Consider the following 19,101-nt stretch of genomic DNA (forward strand, 5'->3'; position numbering starts at 1 on the left):
ATACTTACTATGCAGTAGTGAAAACGGGTTTCCATACTTACAGCTACAGCTTAGTTTTAATTCAAAAACTCCAATCAATTATTTTTCACCTTAAATATAATTTTTTGACTTGCGTTTGAACTTGGCCGAGAGCTTTCTGCACGTGCCGATTCGGTATGGGCCTGTATATGAGTGAGAGGTGATGGTGCTTTATATATTTCTGTATTTCATATTCTATAAATGAGCACACACACGCACACTCTTAAGCAATGGCTCAGAGCCAGACACATGCCATTCCTATCACTCTTCTGTAGCTCAGTATAGACACACAACAGCAGCCTCCTTTGCCCCGTTTCCATGGCACCCAGCCAGAGCACACAGCAAACACTCGCTCCTTCCATCTGGCATCTCCGTTAAACTTCTAACCATTGAACTCAGCAGCGAGAGTTTGGGAGGAGAGAGAGAGAATGCGTGTCATTTCCTCCTTTTCTTTGCAAGGAGAACCGATACCGCAGTGATGCAAAGGTGTGAAAACCCCTATCACAGCAATGTTCTGCTTCGGAAAAGGGTGATGGAAAGTGCCAGAAAATCCTGTGTCACCTCTGTGGAGGGTATACTAACTTGCGGGCTTAAAAGAGTGCGTCTCTCTTTGGATATGCACAGGAATGACCTTAGTAAGAAAAGCCACAGCAGTGCAATTTCTCCTCTACAGCAGGCCACTATGCACCAATATGTTCAGTGATCATAGGCAAACCTGTGATGAAACACTTAGGCTCCGTTTCAAAACCTAGCGAGCAGCCTTGCTGTCTACAGCCTTAATAGGCAGCTGTTTTTTAAAGAAGTTTACTTTAAAAACAAATATGTACAGATAATTTACTCACTCCCTTGTCACTGAGATGTTCATGTCTTTCTTTCTCCAGGTGTAAAGAGTTTATGTTTTTTTGAGGAAAACATTTCAGGATTTCTCTCCATATAGTGGGGCTTCAATGGTGCCTGAGAGTTTGAACTTCCAAAATGCAGTTTAAATGCAGCTTCAAAGGGCCCTAAATGATCCCAGCCGAGGAAGAAGGGTTTTATCTAGCAAAACGATTGGTTATTTTCTAAAAAAAAAATATCATTTATGTTCTTTTTAACCTTAAATGCTCATCTTGTCTAGCTCTGCCTGAACTATGTGTATTCCGGTTCAAGACAGTTCCATCTCATTTTCTCCTCCAACTTCAAAATCATCCTACATTGCTGCAGAAGTACTGACCCAGTGTTTACAAAGTTAATGTGCAAGGAGGGTCAAACAACCTTAAGACAATTTTGAAGTCGGAGGAGAAAATGAAATGAGAGTTTTTCGACATACCCTAACTGTCGTGAACTGGAATAGATAGACGAGACAAGCGTTTTAGGTTAAAAAGTATAGAAATTGTAACTTTTTTAGAAAATAACTAATCAGTTTGCTAGATAAGACCCTTCTTCCTTGGCTTGGATTGCTTTAAAGCACTTTGAAGCTGCATTTTAACTGCATTTTGAAAGTTCAAACTTGTGGGCACAATTGAAGTCCACTATATGGAGAACATTCCTGAAATGGTTTCTTCAAAGAACAATTTCTTTATGACTGAAGAAAGAAAGACATGAACATCTTTGATGACAGTGGGGTGAGTAAATTACATTTTTGTTCTGGAAGTGAACTTCTCCTTTAAGGCAGAATCGAAGATAGCACCTTATAAATTGTATTTGTGATACTGCCTTAAAAAATGCTGCCTACATTGGTTGCTCACTAGGTTTTGGAACAGGGCCGTAACGTTCTGTAGCAACAGTACTTTCTGAATCCTTTCCTGCCTTGGCACGACAGTCCTGGAGCGATTCATTGAGCACATGTAGCTTGTTCCATACTTTAAAGTGCATTGGCTTCATCCTGTCTTTGTACTCGTCATCGCTTTGTGATGAATGTTCTCAGCCGTTACGGTTAACGGTTGTAGGTTATCATGAGTCCAGCTCTTGATGTCGACAGAGCAATAGTCTCTTCCATTCTGATCCCATATTATGACACACTCTCTTTCTTAGGTACGTAGTCCCAACTGTCCCGGTCAAACTTCTCCTCCTTCAACTTCCGCTCAAAGAATCCAAGCTAATAAAAGCAAGAGAATGCATTATTGTCAGCAAAAAGCAAGTTGTACATCTCAAAAGTCTTGTTTTGATAGGTTGTCTGAATGACTGTTCAGTCTTAAAGGGAAAGTTCACCCAAAAATGAAAATTACCCCATGATTTACTCACACTTAAACCATCCTAGATGTATATGACTTTCTTATTTCAGATGAATAGAATCAGAGTAATATAAATAAATATCCTGGCTCTTCCAAGCTTTATAATGACAGTGAATGGCTGTTGAGATTTTGAAGTCCAATAAAGTGCATCCATCCATCATAAAAAGTGTTCCACACAGCTCCGAAAGGTTAATGAAATTCTAAAGTGAATCAATGTGTTTGTGTTAGAAAAATATCAACTTTTAAACCTTCAAAAACTTTTATCTCTATGATGGATGGATGCACTTTTTTGGACTTGAAAATCTCAACACCCATTCACTGCCGTTATAAAGCTTGGAAGAGCCAGGACATTTTTAATATAACTCTGATTGTATCTGTCTGAAAGAAGAAAACTCTCAACACCCATTCACTGCCGTTGTAAAGCTTGGAAGAGCCAGGACATTTGTTAATATAACTCTGATTGTATTCGTCTGAAAGAAGAAAACTCTCAACACCCATTCACTGCCGTTGTAAAGCTTGGAAGAGCCAGGACATTTGTTAATATAACTCTGATTGTATCTGTCTGAAAGAAGAAAACTCTCAACACCCATTCACTGCCGTTGTAAAACTTGGAAGAGCCAGGACATTTGTTAATATAACTCTGATTGTATCTGTCTGCAAGAAAAAAAAGTCATATACACCTATGATGGCTTGAGGGTGAGTAAATCATGGGGTAATTTTAATTTTTAGGTGAACTATCCCTTTAATTAACAACCCTGTATAATTGTGCTGGTTTAGAAATGGTTTAAGTTTCTTAATGTTTCTGCATTCAAAAACAGCTGGATGGAGCATGGTGCAATTGAAGAAAACATCTGGATTTCAAAATTTGTTTTAAAAATGAAGCCTTAAAATTCTAAGTCGCGAGGCATAAAACAAAAAATTGCATAATGTATCAATGTGCACATATACAGATAATTTACAAATATAATTCCGACAGTGTTTTTCTTGATGTTTATTAGTGAAAAGAATTGCTTTGATGGGATCTCTATCTTTTACCACATACTTTTACCATGGTAAAGCTCAGCATGCTGTTACTTAAAGGAGTAGTTCACTTTCAGAACAAAAATTTACAGATAATGTACTCACTCCCTTGTCATCCAAGATGTTCATGTCTTTCTTTCTTCAGTTGTAAGGAAATTGTTTTTTGAATGAAACATTTTAGGATTTCTCTCCATATAATGGACTTCTATGGTGCACCCGAGTTTGAACTTCCAAAATGCAGCTTCAAAGGGCTCTAAACGATCACGGCCAAGAAAAGAAGGGTCTTATCTAGCAAAACGAACGGTTATTTTCTAAAAAAAATTACAATTTATATACTTTTTAACCTCAAATGCTCATCTTGTCTAGGTCGGCAAGATGAGCGTTTGAGATTAAAAAGTATAGAAGTTTGAAATGTTTTTAGAAAATAACCAATCGTTTCGCTAGATAAGACCCTTCTTTCTCGGCTGGGATCATTTAGAGCCCTTTGAAGCTGCATTTAAACTGCATTTCGGAAGTTCAAACTCAGGGGCACCATAGAAGTCCATTATATGGAGAGAAATCCTAAAATGTTTTCCTCAAAAAACACCATTTCTTTCACGAAAGACATGAACATCTTGGATGGCAAGGTACATTTTCTGTAAATTTTTGTTCGGAAAGTGAACTACTCCTTTAACTTCCGGAATAAACATTTCCTGATAATTTACTCGCCCCCATGTTATCCAAGATATTAATGTCTTCCTTTCTTCAGTTACAAAGAAATTAGTTTTTTTTTTGTGGAAAACATTTCAGCACTTTTTACATATAGTAGACTTCAATGGTGCTCAACTGATCGAAGGTTAAAAATGCAGTTTCAATGCAGCTTAAAAGGGCTCTACACGATCCCAGGCAAGGAATAAGGGTCATTTTCTAAATTTTAAAAAAAAAAATTCTAAATAAAAAAGATATTTATACACTTTTTAAATCACAAATGCTCATTTTATCTAGCTCTGCGATGCACATACATACTCTGCGCACTCTGATTCAAGACTTCAAAATCATCCGACATCATTGTTTTACATTTTTTGGAAAGGAAGTTTGACCTTCTTTGCATGTTCACGTTCAGTGATGTAGGACGATTTTGAAGTTGGAAGAGAAAATGAGATGGGAGTTTTTACGACCTACCCTAACAGAGTATCAATTCATATCGCAGAGCTAGACAAGACGAGCATTTGAGGTTAAAAAGTATATAAATTGTGCTTTTTTTTTTTTTAGAAAATAATGAATCGTTTCACTAGATAAGACCCTTATTTCTCAGCTGGGATAGTGAAGAGCCCTTTGAAGCTGCATTGAAAGTGCATTGTTAACCTTCAATCTGTTAGCCACCATTGAAGTCCACTATATGGAGAAAAATCCTGAAATGTTTCCCTTAAAAAACATAATTTCCTTGCAACTAAAGAAAGAAAGACATGAACATCTTGGATGACATGAGGGTGAGGAAATCATCAGGAAATTTTTATTCTGGTAGTGGAGATGTTGTGTCTCTAAAATCTTCAGATATTCTAGTTGTAGTGAAATGCTATGAACAATTTCTTTGTTCTTAATTCCAATGAGTTGAAGAGTCTTGCACGAGAATATGATGTTAAGTCATGCTTCAGAAATTGTCTTGATACAGTACATACCTTCCAGAGGGCAAGGACAAGCAGTGCTAAAATGATCAGTCCAACGATCAGACTGGATACTATTAGAAAAATCTGCACAGCCATCACAGGCTTATTGCTGGATAGAGCCTCCAAAAACACCTGAAACATTGCAAACATGTTCAAACAAGTTCAACAATAGGTTGTAAATGCAGCATCTCATCAAGCATTCCTGGCAGTCGAGATTCAGACTTACTTTAGCATAAACATCATCCTTTAATAGGATGTTGTTGGCATCCTTCACTGGTGAAATAAGGTCAATCATGCCTTGTATCATCATGACAGCATGTCTGCCCTACAGGAAATAAACATGTATTTTTTAGATAAACAATTCAACCAATGCTTGACTGACAGATGGTATGATTCTCTAACTTTAACAAATACTCACTGGACTGATTTGGAGAACCCTGGGGTTGAGCTCCACTTCCATAGTGATGGTAACTTCCTTTCCAACCTCTAAGTCACCAAAGTGACACTCCACCGTCCTACAGGTGTTATCTTTAGAACCACAGAACTGCAGAACAAGAGAGCATGAGACCTCATTTTATAACACTTTTACTAAACACTCCAGAACTCAATATGATGATGATTGTTTTACCATTATGCGCTTGCTTTTTGGAGAGAAGAAGAAGACAAGTTCTTGAATAAAGGAAGCCTCCGGTACATCGCAGTCATCAATAATCGGACCTGTATTGTTCCTCTGGAAGCAGTGGCCAAGAGTTGTCTTCAAGACAAAAAGCAGCTTAAGTTTAAGTAAAGAAAAAGATGTGCATAGCATACAATATAAGTTATAGGCGCTGTTAGAAATAGTTTGTGTTTCTGCTATGAATAAAGCCAGAGATGTATGGAAGAACGTCTGGAGTTCGGTTTTCCATAAAAGGTAAGCAGATTGTGATTTACACTACCAAGCTTCAGAAAGAATATTAAAGCATCATAGGTAATATAATAAATAATAAAGTGCTGTATCTGATGCCTTCTGAAGCTAAATAACAGCTCCGTGTGAGGAATCGTTGAATACAAAACCATTGTCTACTAATAATCTTCTAAATTTCATGGTTGAGGTTTTCAAACTTGATGACCAATGAATGTCAAATATATCATGAAAACAAATTTTTTAATTGATACTTTTTATATTCTTGTTTTATCTTATACCATATATCATATAGACTTCATCCATATTCATAATTTAAAAAGCAGGAGCACAAATATTCAGCATAACATTTAATTTTGTGAAAAAAAAAAAACAAAGGGATGGAATGACATGATGGTTAATAAACAAAGACAATTTTAATTTTTGGGTGAACTATTACTTTAAAATAGTGCATACTATATACTGCTAAGATTAAAGGTAAGTTTTAATGTTTTTCTCTTATGTCTCATACCCCTGGTTTCACAGACAAGGCTTAAACCTAGTCCTAGACTAAAATGTAAGTCTGAGCCGTTTCAACTGAAAGAAACTTGCACTGACTGATCCAAAAATATATCAGTGCCTTTGTTTTGTCTAAAGATGCACATCGGTAATGTTTTTATTCTAAGCTCATTTATAAAAATTACTTAAATATCCTAATTAAACTATGTCCTAATCCTGGCTTAGTCTAAGTCCTATTTGTGAAACCGGGCCTAAGTCTTTTATGCTCAACAAGGCTGTGTTAATCAAAGATATAGTAAAAATAGTAATACTGAAAAATTTTACAATTTAAAATAAGTTTTTACTTCAATACACCAGTTAAAAATTTTTGACTATAAAATAATTTTTTTAATAAGTTTTCTGCTCACTAAGCCTGCATTTATTCGATCCAAAGCAGTATAATTTTGAAATATGTTTACTATTTAAAATAGCTGTTTACTATTTGAATATATTTAAAAATGTAATTTATTCCTGTGATTTCAAAACTGAATTTTTAGCATCATTACTCCAGTCACATGATCCTTCAGAAATCGTTGTAATATTCTGATTTTCTGCAAAAAAACATTATTAATATGTTAAAAAAGTCCATTTTTTTCAGGTTTCTTTGTTGAATAGAAAGATAAAAAAACAGCATTTATCTGAAATAGAAATCTTTTGTAACATTATAAATGTCTTTATCATCCATTTAAAGCCCCCCTGCGAAGTATTAATTCCTATAATTTCTTTCCCACAAAAGTCCAAGCTTTTGAATGGTATAGTGTATAATGCTACAAAAGCTTTTTATTTCAGATAAATGCTGATATTTCCATTCATCAAAGAATCCTTAAGAAAAAATTACTCAACTGTTTTAAATATTGATAATAATAATAATAATAATAATAATAATAATAATAATAATGTTTCTTAAACAGCAAATTAGCATATTAGAATAATTTCTGAAGGATCATGTAACACTGAAGACTGGAGTAATGATGCAAAAAATTCAGCTTTGAAATCACAGGAATAAATTGAATTTTTAAATATATTGAAATGGAAACCAGTTATTTTAAATAGTAAAAATATTTTAAAATGTTAGCTTTTGATGTACTTTGGAACAAATAAATGCAGGCTTAATGAGCAGAAGAGACTTCTTTAAAAACATTAAAAATCTTACTGTTCAAAAACTTTTGATTGGCAGTGTGTATTTTAAATATAATTTATTTCTGTGATAGAAAAGCTTAATTTTCCAATCTTCTTCACATGACCCTTCAGAAATCATTCTATTATGCTAATTTGCTGCTCACGAAACATTTCTTATTATTATGAATGTTGAAAACATTTGTGCTGCATAATAACTTTGTTCAGTAATCTTTAATGAATAGAAAACTTGTTACAGAAATCTTTTGTGTCTCTACTGTCACATTTGATCAATTTAATACATCCTTGCTGAATAAAACCATACATTTCATTCATTTAATGCATATTTGCATATGTAAATCTCACCTGTAAATCAGTAATCCTGATTAGCTGATAATCGTATGGAACCAGCTTCAGCGGCAAGCTGATCTTCACTCTTGCATCAACAGCTTTACTAGGACCCATATTCATCACCTGAAAGTTAATAGACATTTTAACCAAACAAATCATGTCATATGATTCATTAGTGCTTAATGACATTGTTGTCTGTCTGATGAGCGCTAAAATACCTTGTACGTGTAATTGAACTTCTCAGAATAGCAATCGACCGGCACCGACTCTTGTTCTCCAATCAAAAATGAAGTGGGAGAGACAAATCTGCAGAAGAGAGGAAGAGAAGCATCCTGTAATTTGTTCTGTTATTCTATGGATTCACATTAATAAGCAAAACAGATCACTTACCCATGAACATTGAGGTCAACAGCATATCTCAAGGGCAACGTGAGAGCGGCCACATTGTCGTGCTGAAGATCTAGGTTTTCAAAGCTCTCACTGAAAAAAATATAGGCTTGGTTAACATTTAGTGCTCTCTTACCATTTTCTTGCATTTTTAACTGTTTACAGCCAATTAAAAATGCATAAATGCAAGAAAATGGCTCATAAAAACGTGACGCTAGTTTAGAGTAAAGCTCTAGCAGACGCCACTTAGTTTGATAGTGTCCTATCTAATGAAATGTCATGTTAAGTGCAGTTAAGTGTCAAAATGCTTTTTGGGGTCATTGTATATGTGGGAAAGATCTTTCTATCAGAGAAAATGTTTAATGAGTTTAATTACTGGAGTACAGCCCTAATATACCCTGAGATTTCATTATAGGAACTCATTACATAGGCTATGTAAACATCCATCTTTAGATGCAATGTTTTTCTTGTTTCTAACACTGAAAGCACACAAAACCTTTGAACAAGGCCACTGTTTGTCTTATGCATTCTGATGTCAACTTATAAGCATAAACAGTAGCAAAATGCTCTCCACAAATGTTTACATTTGGCTCAGATGTCTTTGCATTTGTGTAAACCATCCTTTGTAATGAATTCCTCATATCTAGGACTGAGATCTCTGGATCTCTTACCTTGTCGCATTGATGTTAATACTAAGGTTTCCCGCGTGGCTGTTCTGCATAACATCTAGTAAAAATGTAATGTTGATCTGGAAGAAAGAAAAGAAAGAAAAGAGAGGTTTATATTCCAGACAAACTCATTTATCTTCCACTCCTAAAGACATTTACCTTTGAGAAAGGGGCGATGTATAAATTCCCAACATTGCAGTCTAGTCCAATGGCCACTTTATTCTCCTCTGCGATTTCACAGCTGATGTATTTATCTTCCTGATATGATATCAGAAATATTAAAGCACATTAAAGGCAAGAGGCAATTAAATGGCATCAGAAATACCAAGAACTACAAGGTTGCTGTTAGATATCTAAGATGAAACTGAACAAAATGAAGAACGTCATTCTGTGACAGAATTCAATTACTTCCAGAACTTTGATGAAATGCAGGTTGCTGGGAAATCTCAGGTAAAGTTTGGGAAGAAAAGCATCATCTCCAGTGTTGATCAGAGTGGTGTTTAACATGATGCTTTTTCCGTTACCCAAAGCAAAATATGGCTTGTTCTTGTAGGATCTGTTGGGAAAACAATTTAAAAGATACATTATTCAGTTTTTATTTATTTTATAAATTAATGCAGATTTATTCCATTCATTAGTCTATATAATTTAGTGCAGATTAACTCAAGTGTAAAGAAATGATTCGGAAAATATTATTATTAGCATCATCATCATTATTATTAAGAATTAAACGATTTTAAAACAGTTTTTTTTTGCTCCAAAACCAGCTGGAAATCTTGAAAAATGTGAAAAAATAAAAATAAATAATAATTTATCAATCTACATGGAAAAGCTGCAGTCAAATTATATTTGTATAGCTTTTCAATATTTGAAAAAATATTACATAATAATTAAAAAACTGACAAATGAAGGATAAGCAATGTCAGTTAAAAAAAATATATTAACAGAATTTTAGCAATTAAAAAAAATTCTCTATATGTAAACATCTTTTATGTGAAATATCTTATTGAGGTCAGTACTAAATAAAAAACATGCATTTTGAATGATCCCTCTTATTTTGTTAACATAATTTACATTTGGCAGATTCTGCAAGGTGTATGTAAACTTTTGACCTGAACTGTATATTAAGTATATATAAAGTTCACATTGTTACATAAACAAGACAAAACAATTAAATTGTTAATTAAATCAAATGATGTGTATGAAAATTACATACCAAGCCAAAATGTCCCAATCCTTAGAATAATTTACTAAATGTAATATTGTGGTAACTAGTGCAAAAGCAACAAATTCAGGTTCACTGCAATTGCAATCATTTCTTTGCAATCAAGTCTTCTTTATTTCAATCCATTTAAAAAATTTCATTTCAAATAAAAATGTACTCAATTAAAATATTGGTTCTGATGAATCAACTAACTGCTGTGTTGCACTTGTGACAATTGTTTTATTTTTTAACAGTAAAAAATGCTTGAAATAGTCTGTGTTCATTTTGGAATATTTGTAAGACTCATTATTGTAGAATTTAATTGGAAAAGGTGCCAGTGTTTTTCCTGCATGTGTTTGTGTAGCTTGTGCAGTGAGGGCTCAAGCCTGATGTTTCTCATCTAAAGGCACCAGGTGCATCTGGGAGAGTGACAAGACACTCTCCCCCTCACTCTGTTTCTCTCTCTCACACACACACATACACACGAGCCTTATGAATAATCAGATCATGTATTATCACCAATGGGTGAGGGGGGTCCATAAATTAGTTTGCATACGGCTGCAAACATGATCCAAAATGCTAATGTGCACACTCACGCTTTCGCCTCAATTGGGCGAGTCCAAGAAATGTGATGCATAAAATGCATCGATATAAAGCTTTGGCAACTGTGCATGCTGGTTTAATGGGTGTATTCATGAGAAGAGCAGATAATCTCTAAAGCCCTCCTGTTAGTCACGAACAACACCAGCACAACTAGAATATTTACAGAGGTCTGGAGTTGCTCGCCATGCACTTGAAAAGTAAAACAAGTCAAGAAAACTATAAGTATTAAAGCTTAAGCTGTTGTATAACAGTATACTTCTAGAACAGTTGGGTAAATATCCACATTACATTTTATCAAAAAATCTAGGGCCTATGATTTCCCTGATGCGGAAAGCGCAAACGAAATTGTGGTATTTACTGTATAACACGTAAATGTAGAAGATATGGACTAGTGTCTGTGAATATTAAGCCACAAAAATACTATTTAAATATGAATGTGAATAAATGGCACAGATGCATGGTTTTGCTCTAAAACTGCTCTGAGATTCATTTCATGACTATTTTAGCATTTCATTTGAGCAAAAACTTCTGTTATATCATATATAAACAAACTTAAAGGTCTTCACAGCAACATGTCAAAATAAAAGTTCAGTTTAGCTTGAAGAAACTATGCCAGTAATATATAAATGAATGTAATAATAGTACTACAGCTAATAATACAATTATTATTAATACATAATTTAAGGAATAATTTACCAGAATTTATTTATTAGAAAAAGGTAAACAAACAACAGTATTTCTGAAAAAATAAAAAATAAAAATACAAAAATAATAAATGATTTTTTTTTTAAATCAAATAATTTAAGATGCTTTTGATTACTAAAATGTAATAAAACCATTAAAAAGAAACCCAGAAAATTAATGGAAAATAGAGAATTTGGTAAAAAAATAAAACATTTATAGGGCCTAATTTTTTTTTTCACTTAATTAATAAATTGCTTTTAAATTGTGTACGTTTCATGATTTCAATTAATTAGACATGATTAATATTTTTAAAATTAACCATTAAAACAGAGTCTAGAAAAAAAATTAACGGAAAAAGACGGAACCCAGAAAAATGTAACAGAAAAAGTTGAATTTGGAAAAAAAAAAAAAATGGATTTCATATGGCTCTAAAAATCAAAAGAAAGAAAAAAAAATCGATTTTTCTTATAGCAAAAATTAAGCAATTTTAGGTTTTACGTATATTGTGACATCACCGTAATGCAAAAAAATGTTATTAGTTTTACTGAAATACAGTAATGAAAATGAGCACAAATTAATTCCAGCATATGTACAATAGTAATTTTATATAATTTAAATCATATTTAATAACAAGCTATTATTTTACAGTAATCAGAATGAGATTTGTTTGCATTACAGAAAGGATTTGGGAAAGAAATGTGCATTTTTCAAAGAAAATAATGTGACTGCACGGTCTAAGTGCTCTTAAAACCAGCTTAATTTTCTTTATGCATTTTCTTTTTTGCATTTGATTTTGTGGTGCAACATAAAACTTCATTTCATCTTCCTGAAATTTCCAAGACATTCACTAAGTTAGCATAGGTTATGTATGTGTTGATGACTTACTGTGATAATACTAGATGAGCAGAAACCTGCAGATTGGTTGAGCAGTTTTCAAAGGCACAATATCTGGCAAAGATGGTCTACAGAAAGAGAAATATTTCAAATTAAGACACATTCCCCCGGTTTCACAGACAAGGCTTAAGCCTAGTTCTAGATTAAAATGTAAGTCTGAGTTGTTTCAACTGAAATAAAATTGCACTGTTTGATCTTAAAATAAATCAGTGCCTTTGTTTTGTCTTAAGATGCACACCAGTAATGTTTTTTTGCAAGCATGTTTATAAAAATTACTTAATTGTCCTAATTGAACTATGACCTAATCCTGGCTTAGCCTAAGCCCTGTCTGTGAAACCGGGAAACCATAGTGACCAACAATAAGATTAATAAAATGGACACAGAAATGAACCACAACAACAAAGATGGAGAAAAACTGACCTTGTTTTTTACGACGTTGGCCTTTTCATCCTTCTGCTGTAAAATGGGTTTGAGAGGAGGCAAGTCCTCTGAGTCCCTCTGTAGCACACGGTGCTCTCCAAGTTCATACTTCACCTCAAAATGAATGGGTGTGAAGATATCCCGGATGTCTTTCTGCACACATGAGAAATAAAACATTTTAACAATATATTCACCAGCACAAATGCGGGGACTCCATACTTGTGAACCATAGTGTATGTGATAGAGTTTGACTACTTTTTTTTTCTATTCCTCCCATCTTAATTTTCCTAACCTCAGTGCAGATAATTAATGCAGGTAAGGTTTGCTCTGTCAGCTGTGATGGCCATCTCTAATTGGGGGCTCAGTGGTTGGGAGCTGTCCTGTGGGGTCTCTCGGGCCTGTATTTAGCTGCAGGGGAGATGTGTGACCGGGGTTTTGGAAGGCTTTTCCACAGCCAGTGTAAATGAGCTGGACTCCAGCCACAACAACAACCTCAGAGAGACGCTAATTTCTGCAGCAAAGGCTAAACTCAAAGTCAACGCTGTGAACTTGTATCCTTTGCTCAGGATGTGGTCGCTGAATTCAGTCGTCCAAATTTGCACACACGCATCTTTGGTGTCACTGGCACGTCTGATTTCATGGGTACAACCCAGATATTTTAAGGAAACTGTAAATCATTTTATGAGCAAACGGTTGTGGTTCACCAGGGTGGTGAAAACAGCCTTTACATGAACCTTAGAAAGACTGGGCGTTTTCTTCACACCTTCATTCAGCTTAAAGTTCATTTCATTCAAAAGAAGTACTAGAAATATTGGTTTCTTGTTTAGCACCTTTTGTTTTGGGTGGAGGGGTGTTAAACGCAACTGGATTACCACAGAAAATAATAGGAATAGTTCACCTAAACCAGTGTGGTTTTTGACAACCATCTTAGATTTAGTCTTAGTCTTAGTCTTTTGTCTTAGTCTTCAAATTTTAGTCACTTCTATATGTGATAGTTTTAGTCCAATTTTAGTCGACGAAAAGTCAAAAAGGTTTTAGTCTAGTTTTAGTCAAAAAAGGGGAAAAAGTAGTCTTTTAACAAATTAATGTAGGTCAGTAAGTATTTTGCTGTTGGGTAGTGTCACTTATAAGTTCTGAAAATAGCAGATCTATAGTTCAACACAATGTGAGCCTCCGGATCGACTATTTTCACCAATAATTACAATAATGGAGGAATGTTTTAGAACATAAAAGACAAACAAGGATGGAATGCTAAAATGGCTTGCCATACTAGTATAGCAAAGAGTATTTAATGCTAAAACGGCTTGCCATAGCGGCAGATACTTTTTAAGTTTTAATTGGCATGCACAATAAGCAGAAATGTCATGCATTTTAAACGTCTGACGGACCACCCACTAACATTTTCGTCTATTCTCGTCTCATCAACGAAAACTCACACACGTCTCGTCATGTTTTAGTCATCAACGAGCCATTTTTATCTCGTCATCGTCTCATTATCGTCATGAAAAAAAGTGGCGTCAACGAAATGATTTCGTCATCGTCATCGTTGACGAAAACAACACTGACCTAAACCCATAAGACCTTCGTTCATCTTCGGAATACAAATTAAGATATTTTTGATGAAATCCGAGAGCTTTTTCACTCTGCATAGAGGGAAGCGCAACTGACACGTTCAAGACCCAGAAAGGTAGTAAGGACATTGTTAAAACAGTCCATGTGACATCAGTGCTTTAACTTTAATTGTATGATGCTACAAGAATACTAAGAAAATATTCTTTGTTTTCTAGGGAAAACGGACCAAACTCTGACGATTCATCTTGCATTAACAGACATACATTACTGTTCAAATGTTTGGGGTCAGTAAGATTTAATTTTTGTTTTATAGTTTTATTCAGCAACGATCCATTAAATGAAACAAAAGTAATGATAAAAGACATTTATGATGTTACAAAAGCTTTATATTTCAAATAAATGCTGTTCTCTTGAACTTTCTATTCACCAAAGAGCCCTTAAAAAAACAGTTTTCACAAAAAAAATATTAAAATACAGAGGTCAAAAGTTTACACCCCCTTTCAGAATCAGCAAAATGTGAATTATTTTACCAAAATAAGAGGGATCATACAAAATGCATGTTATTGTTTATTTAGTACTGGCTTGAATAAGATACTTCACATAAAATATGTTTAAATATATTCCACAAAAGAAAAAAAAAAGTTTAATTTATAAAAATGACCCCGTTTTTTAATACTGTGTTGTTACCTGAATGATCCACAGCTGTGTTCTTTTGTTTAGTGATAGTTTTTAAGAGTCCCTTGTTTGTCCTGAACAGTTAAACTGCCCGCTGTTCTTCAGAAAAATCTTTGGTTTTCCAGCATTTTTGTGTATTTTAACCCTTTCCAACAATGACTGTATGATTTCATCTTTTCACACGGAAGACAACTGAGGGACTCATATGCAACTATTACAGAAGGTTCAAAAACTCACTGATGCTACAGAAGGAAAAAACATGCATTAAGAGCTGGAGGTGAAAACTTTTTAAATTTGAATATCAGGTTAAATTTAACTTATTTCGTCTTCTGGGAAACATGTAAAAATCTTAGCCTCTGAAGGTCAGTACTAAATGAAAAATATATACTATTTAGGCAAAATCAGAAAAATGTACACATCTTCATTCTGTTCAAAAGTTCTGGCTCCCTGGCTCTTAATGCCTCTTTTTTCCTTCTGGAGCATCAGTGAGCATTTGAACCTTCTGTAATAGTTGCATATGAGTCCCTCAGTTGTCCTCAGTGTGAAAATATAGATCTCAAAATAGTTCGAATAGACAAAAATGCTGAAAAACCAAAGAATTTGTGGGACCTGAAGCAGGCAGTTTAACTGTTCAGGACAAACAATGGACTTGTAAAAAACTATCACAAAAAAAAACAAAAAACAAAGATGTGGATTATTTAGATAACACAGAATTAAGAATCAAGAGGATGTAAACTTTTGAACGGGGTAATTTTTATAATTTCAACTATTATTTTCTCTTGTGGACTATATGTAAACATCTTTTATGTGAAATATCTTATTCAGGTCAGAACTAAATAAAAAAATAACATGCATTTTGTATGATCCCTCTAAATTTTTGCAGGTTTTAAAAAGGGGGATGTAACATTAACTATTTAAATTGTAAAAATATCTCACAAAAATACTGTCTTGCTGTATTTTTGATCAAATAAAAGCAGCCTTGGTGAGCAATACTCAAAAAATTAAAAAAATCTTATAGACCCCAAACTTTGAACTGGTAATGTTTCAAAATTTCAGTCCAATCAAATTCACTTTATAATGACAACATCTCTCTCACCAATATCACCTGCGTATTAGCAAGTAGCAACTGACATAAACAAGACTATTGGCTATTTTTAAGAAAAAGGAACACAATATTCGATACACCCACATCAAATTTCCTGTTTCGATAGTAAATACGACAAAATATAACAAGCTCCTCCGTCACCTTTCTAAAACACAAGGTGTCCGCCACATCTGCTTCATGCTCCATTCGTTACTCTTATTGCTCATTAATTAAGCTCTAAAAATACCTCAAATATAGCAGCCACCTTGTTTGGGTTTGCCTCTGACAGATAATCACACTTGTTTATGGCCATCGTCTCCATCAGCGGCCATTAATAACAGCGCAGCCATACACAGGCCTCCATTAATTACTGTGTAAAACATGAGCTGGATCAGATGGCCCTGATTACAGGAATAGACAGAGGGAGAGGTGTCCAGAGGGGCCCACCAAACACCTGGAACATTCACTCAAACTCACGGAGCCATCTATCCGCACTTTATCAACTGTCTAGGTTTCTTTCTGTACCGCCCTCCCCCGCGCCATCCTGCCTGGCTCTTCCTCTTGTTCGCCAGCAGCGACAACCTGCTATCGACTCCAACAAACTATCTGTAAGAGGCTCTTTATCATCCCGGCCTCCTGCGTGGAGTCACGCTGGAAACCTAGAGAGAGAGTCACACCACCTGGGCTTCTCAGAGAGGCTGATTAACTCGAGCATGAAGAGCAGAGTGACGTGGGCGAATCACAGCTGTGAAGTCCACAGGCTTGAGTCTGAGTCAGCAGTTTTACATAGAGTGTTTAAGTCTGTGATGAACAATATGGAGCGATCAAAGAAAGTGTCAAGACACATCTGGCTTTTGAGATGAATTTCAACCATACACTGAAAGGTTGAAAGGGGTTTCTGTGATTTACTGTAAAGCGATTCAAAATCTAAGACATACTATCAACTGAAGTTGACTGAGGCTACACATTAAATAGGGCTGGGCGATAAATCAAAATCAATAATTATCGCAATATAATTTTCATTGTTTAAGCGATAACAAGAGTTCTATAAATGTTCGATATAATGTTTATTAGTGATTAGCTGATATCGATTTTTTTGAACCGATACCGATTATTTGCCTGTTTATGTGTCCGATAACCGATATTCAGAACCGATATTTATTTACTGTTATAAATTAGTTCCATAATTCACTTTGATTTTGTCTCCTTTCCAGTCATCTTATTTTAATTTTTTTTTTTAATTAGCAGTCTTTTATTTATAAAAAGCATCAGCTGCACCACTAACAAGCAAAAGAAATGTAGAATTGCCTAATGTTTTCAAACTGAGAAAATAAATAAAGAACAGGACTTCATTTTAAACTACAGTTTATGTAGGTTTATAAGCTGTTTAATATAAAGAGTGAATAATTCACTGGATAATGTTAATTCACTGAATAATATTCTCTGGAATACTGTTATATCAGGTTTTTATTTTTGTCGTTCTAGATTCTGACAGCACTGCTTGCTATGCATTTACACAGAACTTTATAGCTATTTTTGTGATTAAGCTATAGTGTTTATGCATTTATATCAAATGTATTTAGACTACTGTTTTCCATACAAATACCTAGAAACCACATTATAATTTTACCATGGTATTGAGGTGCTATATTTGTTTTTTAATTTGGGTAAATGTACGCTACTATAAAAGACCATTGGTTAATTAAAAAAAAACTCAGTGAGAAAAATTTGATTTTACCATAGAAAAATTCAGTTGCTACAATTGTTAGATATTACTGATTTTGATGATTTATGTTTATAAATTTATAAATCTGCATCCTAACTCAAGCTACTATGTAATGTGTATTTCTAAGAAAAAAAAAAGAATATTATTATTATTATTAATATTATCAGGCAACACAAACCCGTTTCTTTAAAACAGCATTACTTGTTAGAAAATGCAGAACTAAAAAAATATTTTTTTTCTATTAAGATATTTGCTTTGTTAAGAAAGAAATGACTGGAAAAGTGTAAAGAATTCACGAATGTGAATGGTTTGTCTTGTTCTTACCATAAAGAGTATTTTATAACCAGAATTAACCATCTGGATCATACAACTTTCACTCTGGAGCAAAGTCTGTCTTCAAAACCGAAATAAATAAAACATGGACATTTGTAACCCAGGACCACAAAACCAGTCATAAGAGTCAATTTTTTGATATTGAGATTTATACATCTGAATAAATAAGCTTTCCATTGCTGTATGATTTGTTTGGCCGAGACACAGCTATTTTAAAAATATAGAAGTGAATCTAGAATTTTGTAGAAAAATCAATAATTTTGACCCATACAATGTATTTTTGGCTACTGCTACAAATATACCGTGCTACTTTAGACAGATTTTGTGATCCAGGGTCACATTTATCATGATAATTATCGAGATTGACTCATATGAAAAAAAAAAATACTGTTTTAATTTTTTTTGGCCCTGCAAGTTACATAATCAGATTACTTCAAGTAACTAGTAAAGCAATGCCATTCTTTGAAAAAAATTACAATTAAAGTTACTTTGCTTTAGCTTATTCATTTTACTTTTGTGTCAGGTCCCTTACAGCTGCCAAAAATATAACTTTCGGGGGTTTTGTCATTAAAAACAAATAAGCAAGCCCATCCCGGGTGACAAAAAGTGACGCAAAAGTACTGCTTTCCATAAAAAGTAACTGAGTAAAGTATTGGATTACTTCTAAAAGTAACTTTCCCCAACATTGTATGTAAGTTTCTAAAATGTAGAGATCATCTATGTTAATAAATAAAATATATAAGCAATGTCGCTTTTTAATCGAGGTTGCCTATAGGGCTATTCACAAAAAAAAGAAAAGGCAAATTTTTTCGTCCTTTGTGTTAATCAATTGTTTTACGCTCTGTGTGAAACCACTGTTCACCACCGATTCACCTCACTTTTTCGCATTGCACTCAGTGTGAAAGCTTTTAGATGACAAAAAAGAACTACCTCAAAAAAGTGAAATAAAGAAATTAAATGCACCTTTTCCATTAAATGTACAGTAACTTGTTTAGAAGTTAAGCTATAATGTGACTGTTAAAAGTAACATCCCCCATTGCAGGTAATAA

General features: G+C 34.0%; 1 protein-coding gene across 1 annotated transcript in view; it reads right to left on the minus strand.

Annotated features, from left to right (window-relative positions):
• Positions 1-20: 20 nt before the first annotated feature.
• Positions 21-19,101, minus strand: part of LOC141340612 (integrin alpha-4-like) — a 40,697-nt gene continuing 21,616 nt past the window's right edge. The window contains exons 16-28 of the mRNA XM_073845656.1: positions 12,663-12,815; positions 12,234-12,310; positions 9,266-9,413; positions 9,017-9,115; positions 8,861-8,937; positions 8,193-8,282; positions 8,021-8,108; positions 7,818-7,925; positions 5,526-5,651; positions 5,316-5,441; positions 5,124-5,222; positions 4,910-5,029; positions 21-2,095 (exon numbers count right to left, since the gene is read on the minus strand). Coding sequence (XP_073701757.1) covers positions 2,009-2,095; positions 4,910-5,029; positions 5,124-5,222; positions 5,316-5,441; positions 5,526-5,651; positions 7,818-7,925; positions 8,021-8,108; positions 8,193-8,282; positions 8,861-8,937; positions 9,017-9,115; positions 9,266-9,413; positions 12,234-12,310; positions 12,663-12,815 — 1,398 coding nt within the window. The 3' untranslated portion in view covers positions 21-2,008. The remainder of the gene's footprint in view (positions 2,096-4,909; positions 5,030-5,123; positions 5,223-5,315; positions 5,442-5,525; positions 5,652-7,817; positions 7,926-8,020; positions 8,109-8,192; positions 8,283-8,860; positions 8,938-9,016; positions 9,116-9,265; positions 9,414-12,233; positions 12,311-12,662; positions 12,816-19,101) is intronic.

The sequence above is a fragment of the Garra rufa genome, chromosome 8, assembly GCF_049309525.1.
Source record: "Garra rufa chromosome 8, GarRuf1.0, whole genome shotgun sequence".
Taxonomy (NCBI): Eukaryota; Metazoa; Chordata; class Actinopteri; order Cypriniformes; family Cyprinidae; genus Garra; species Garra rufa.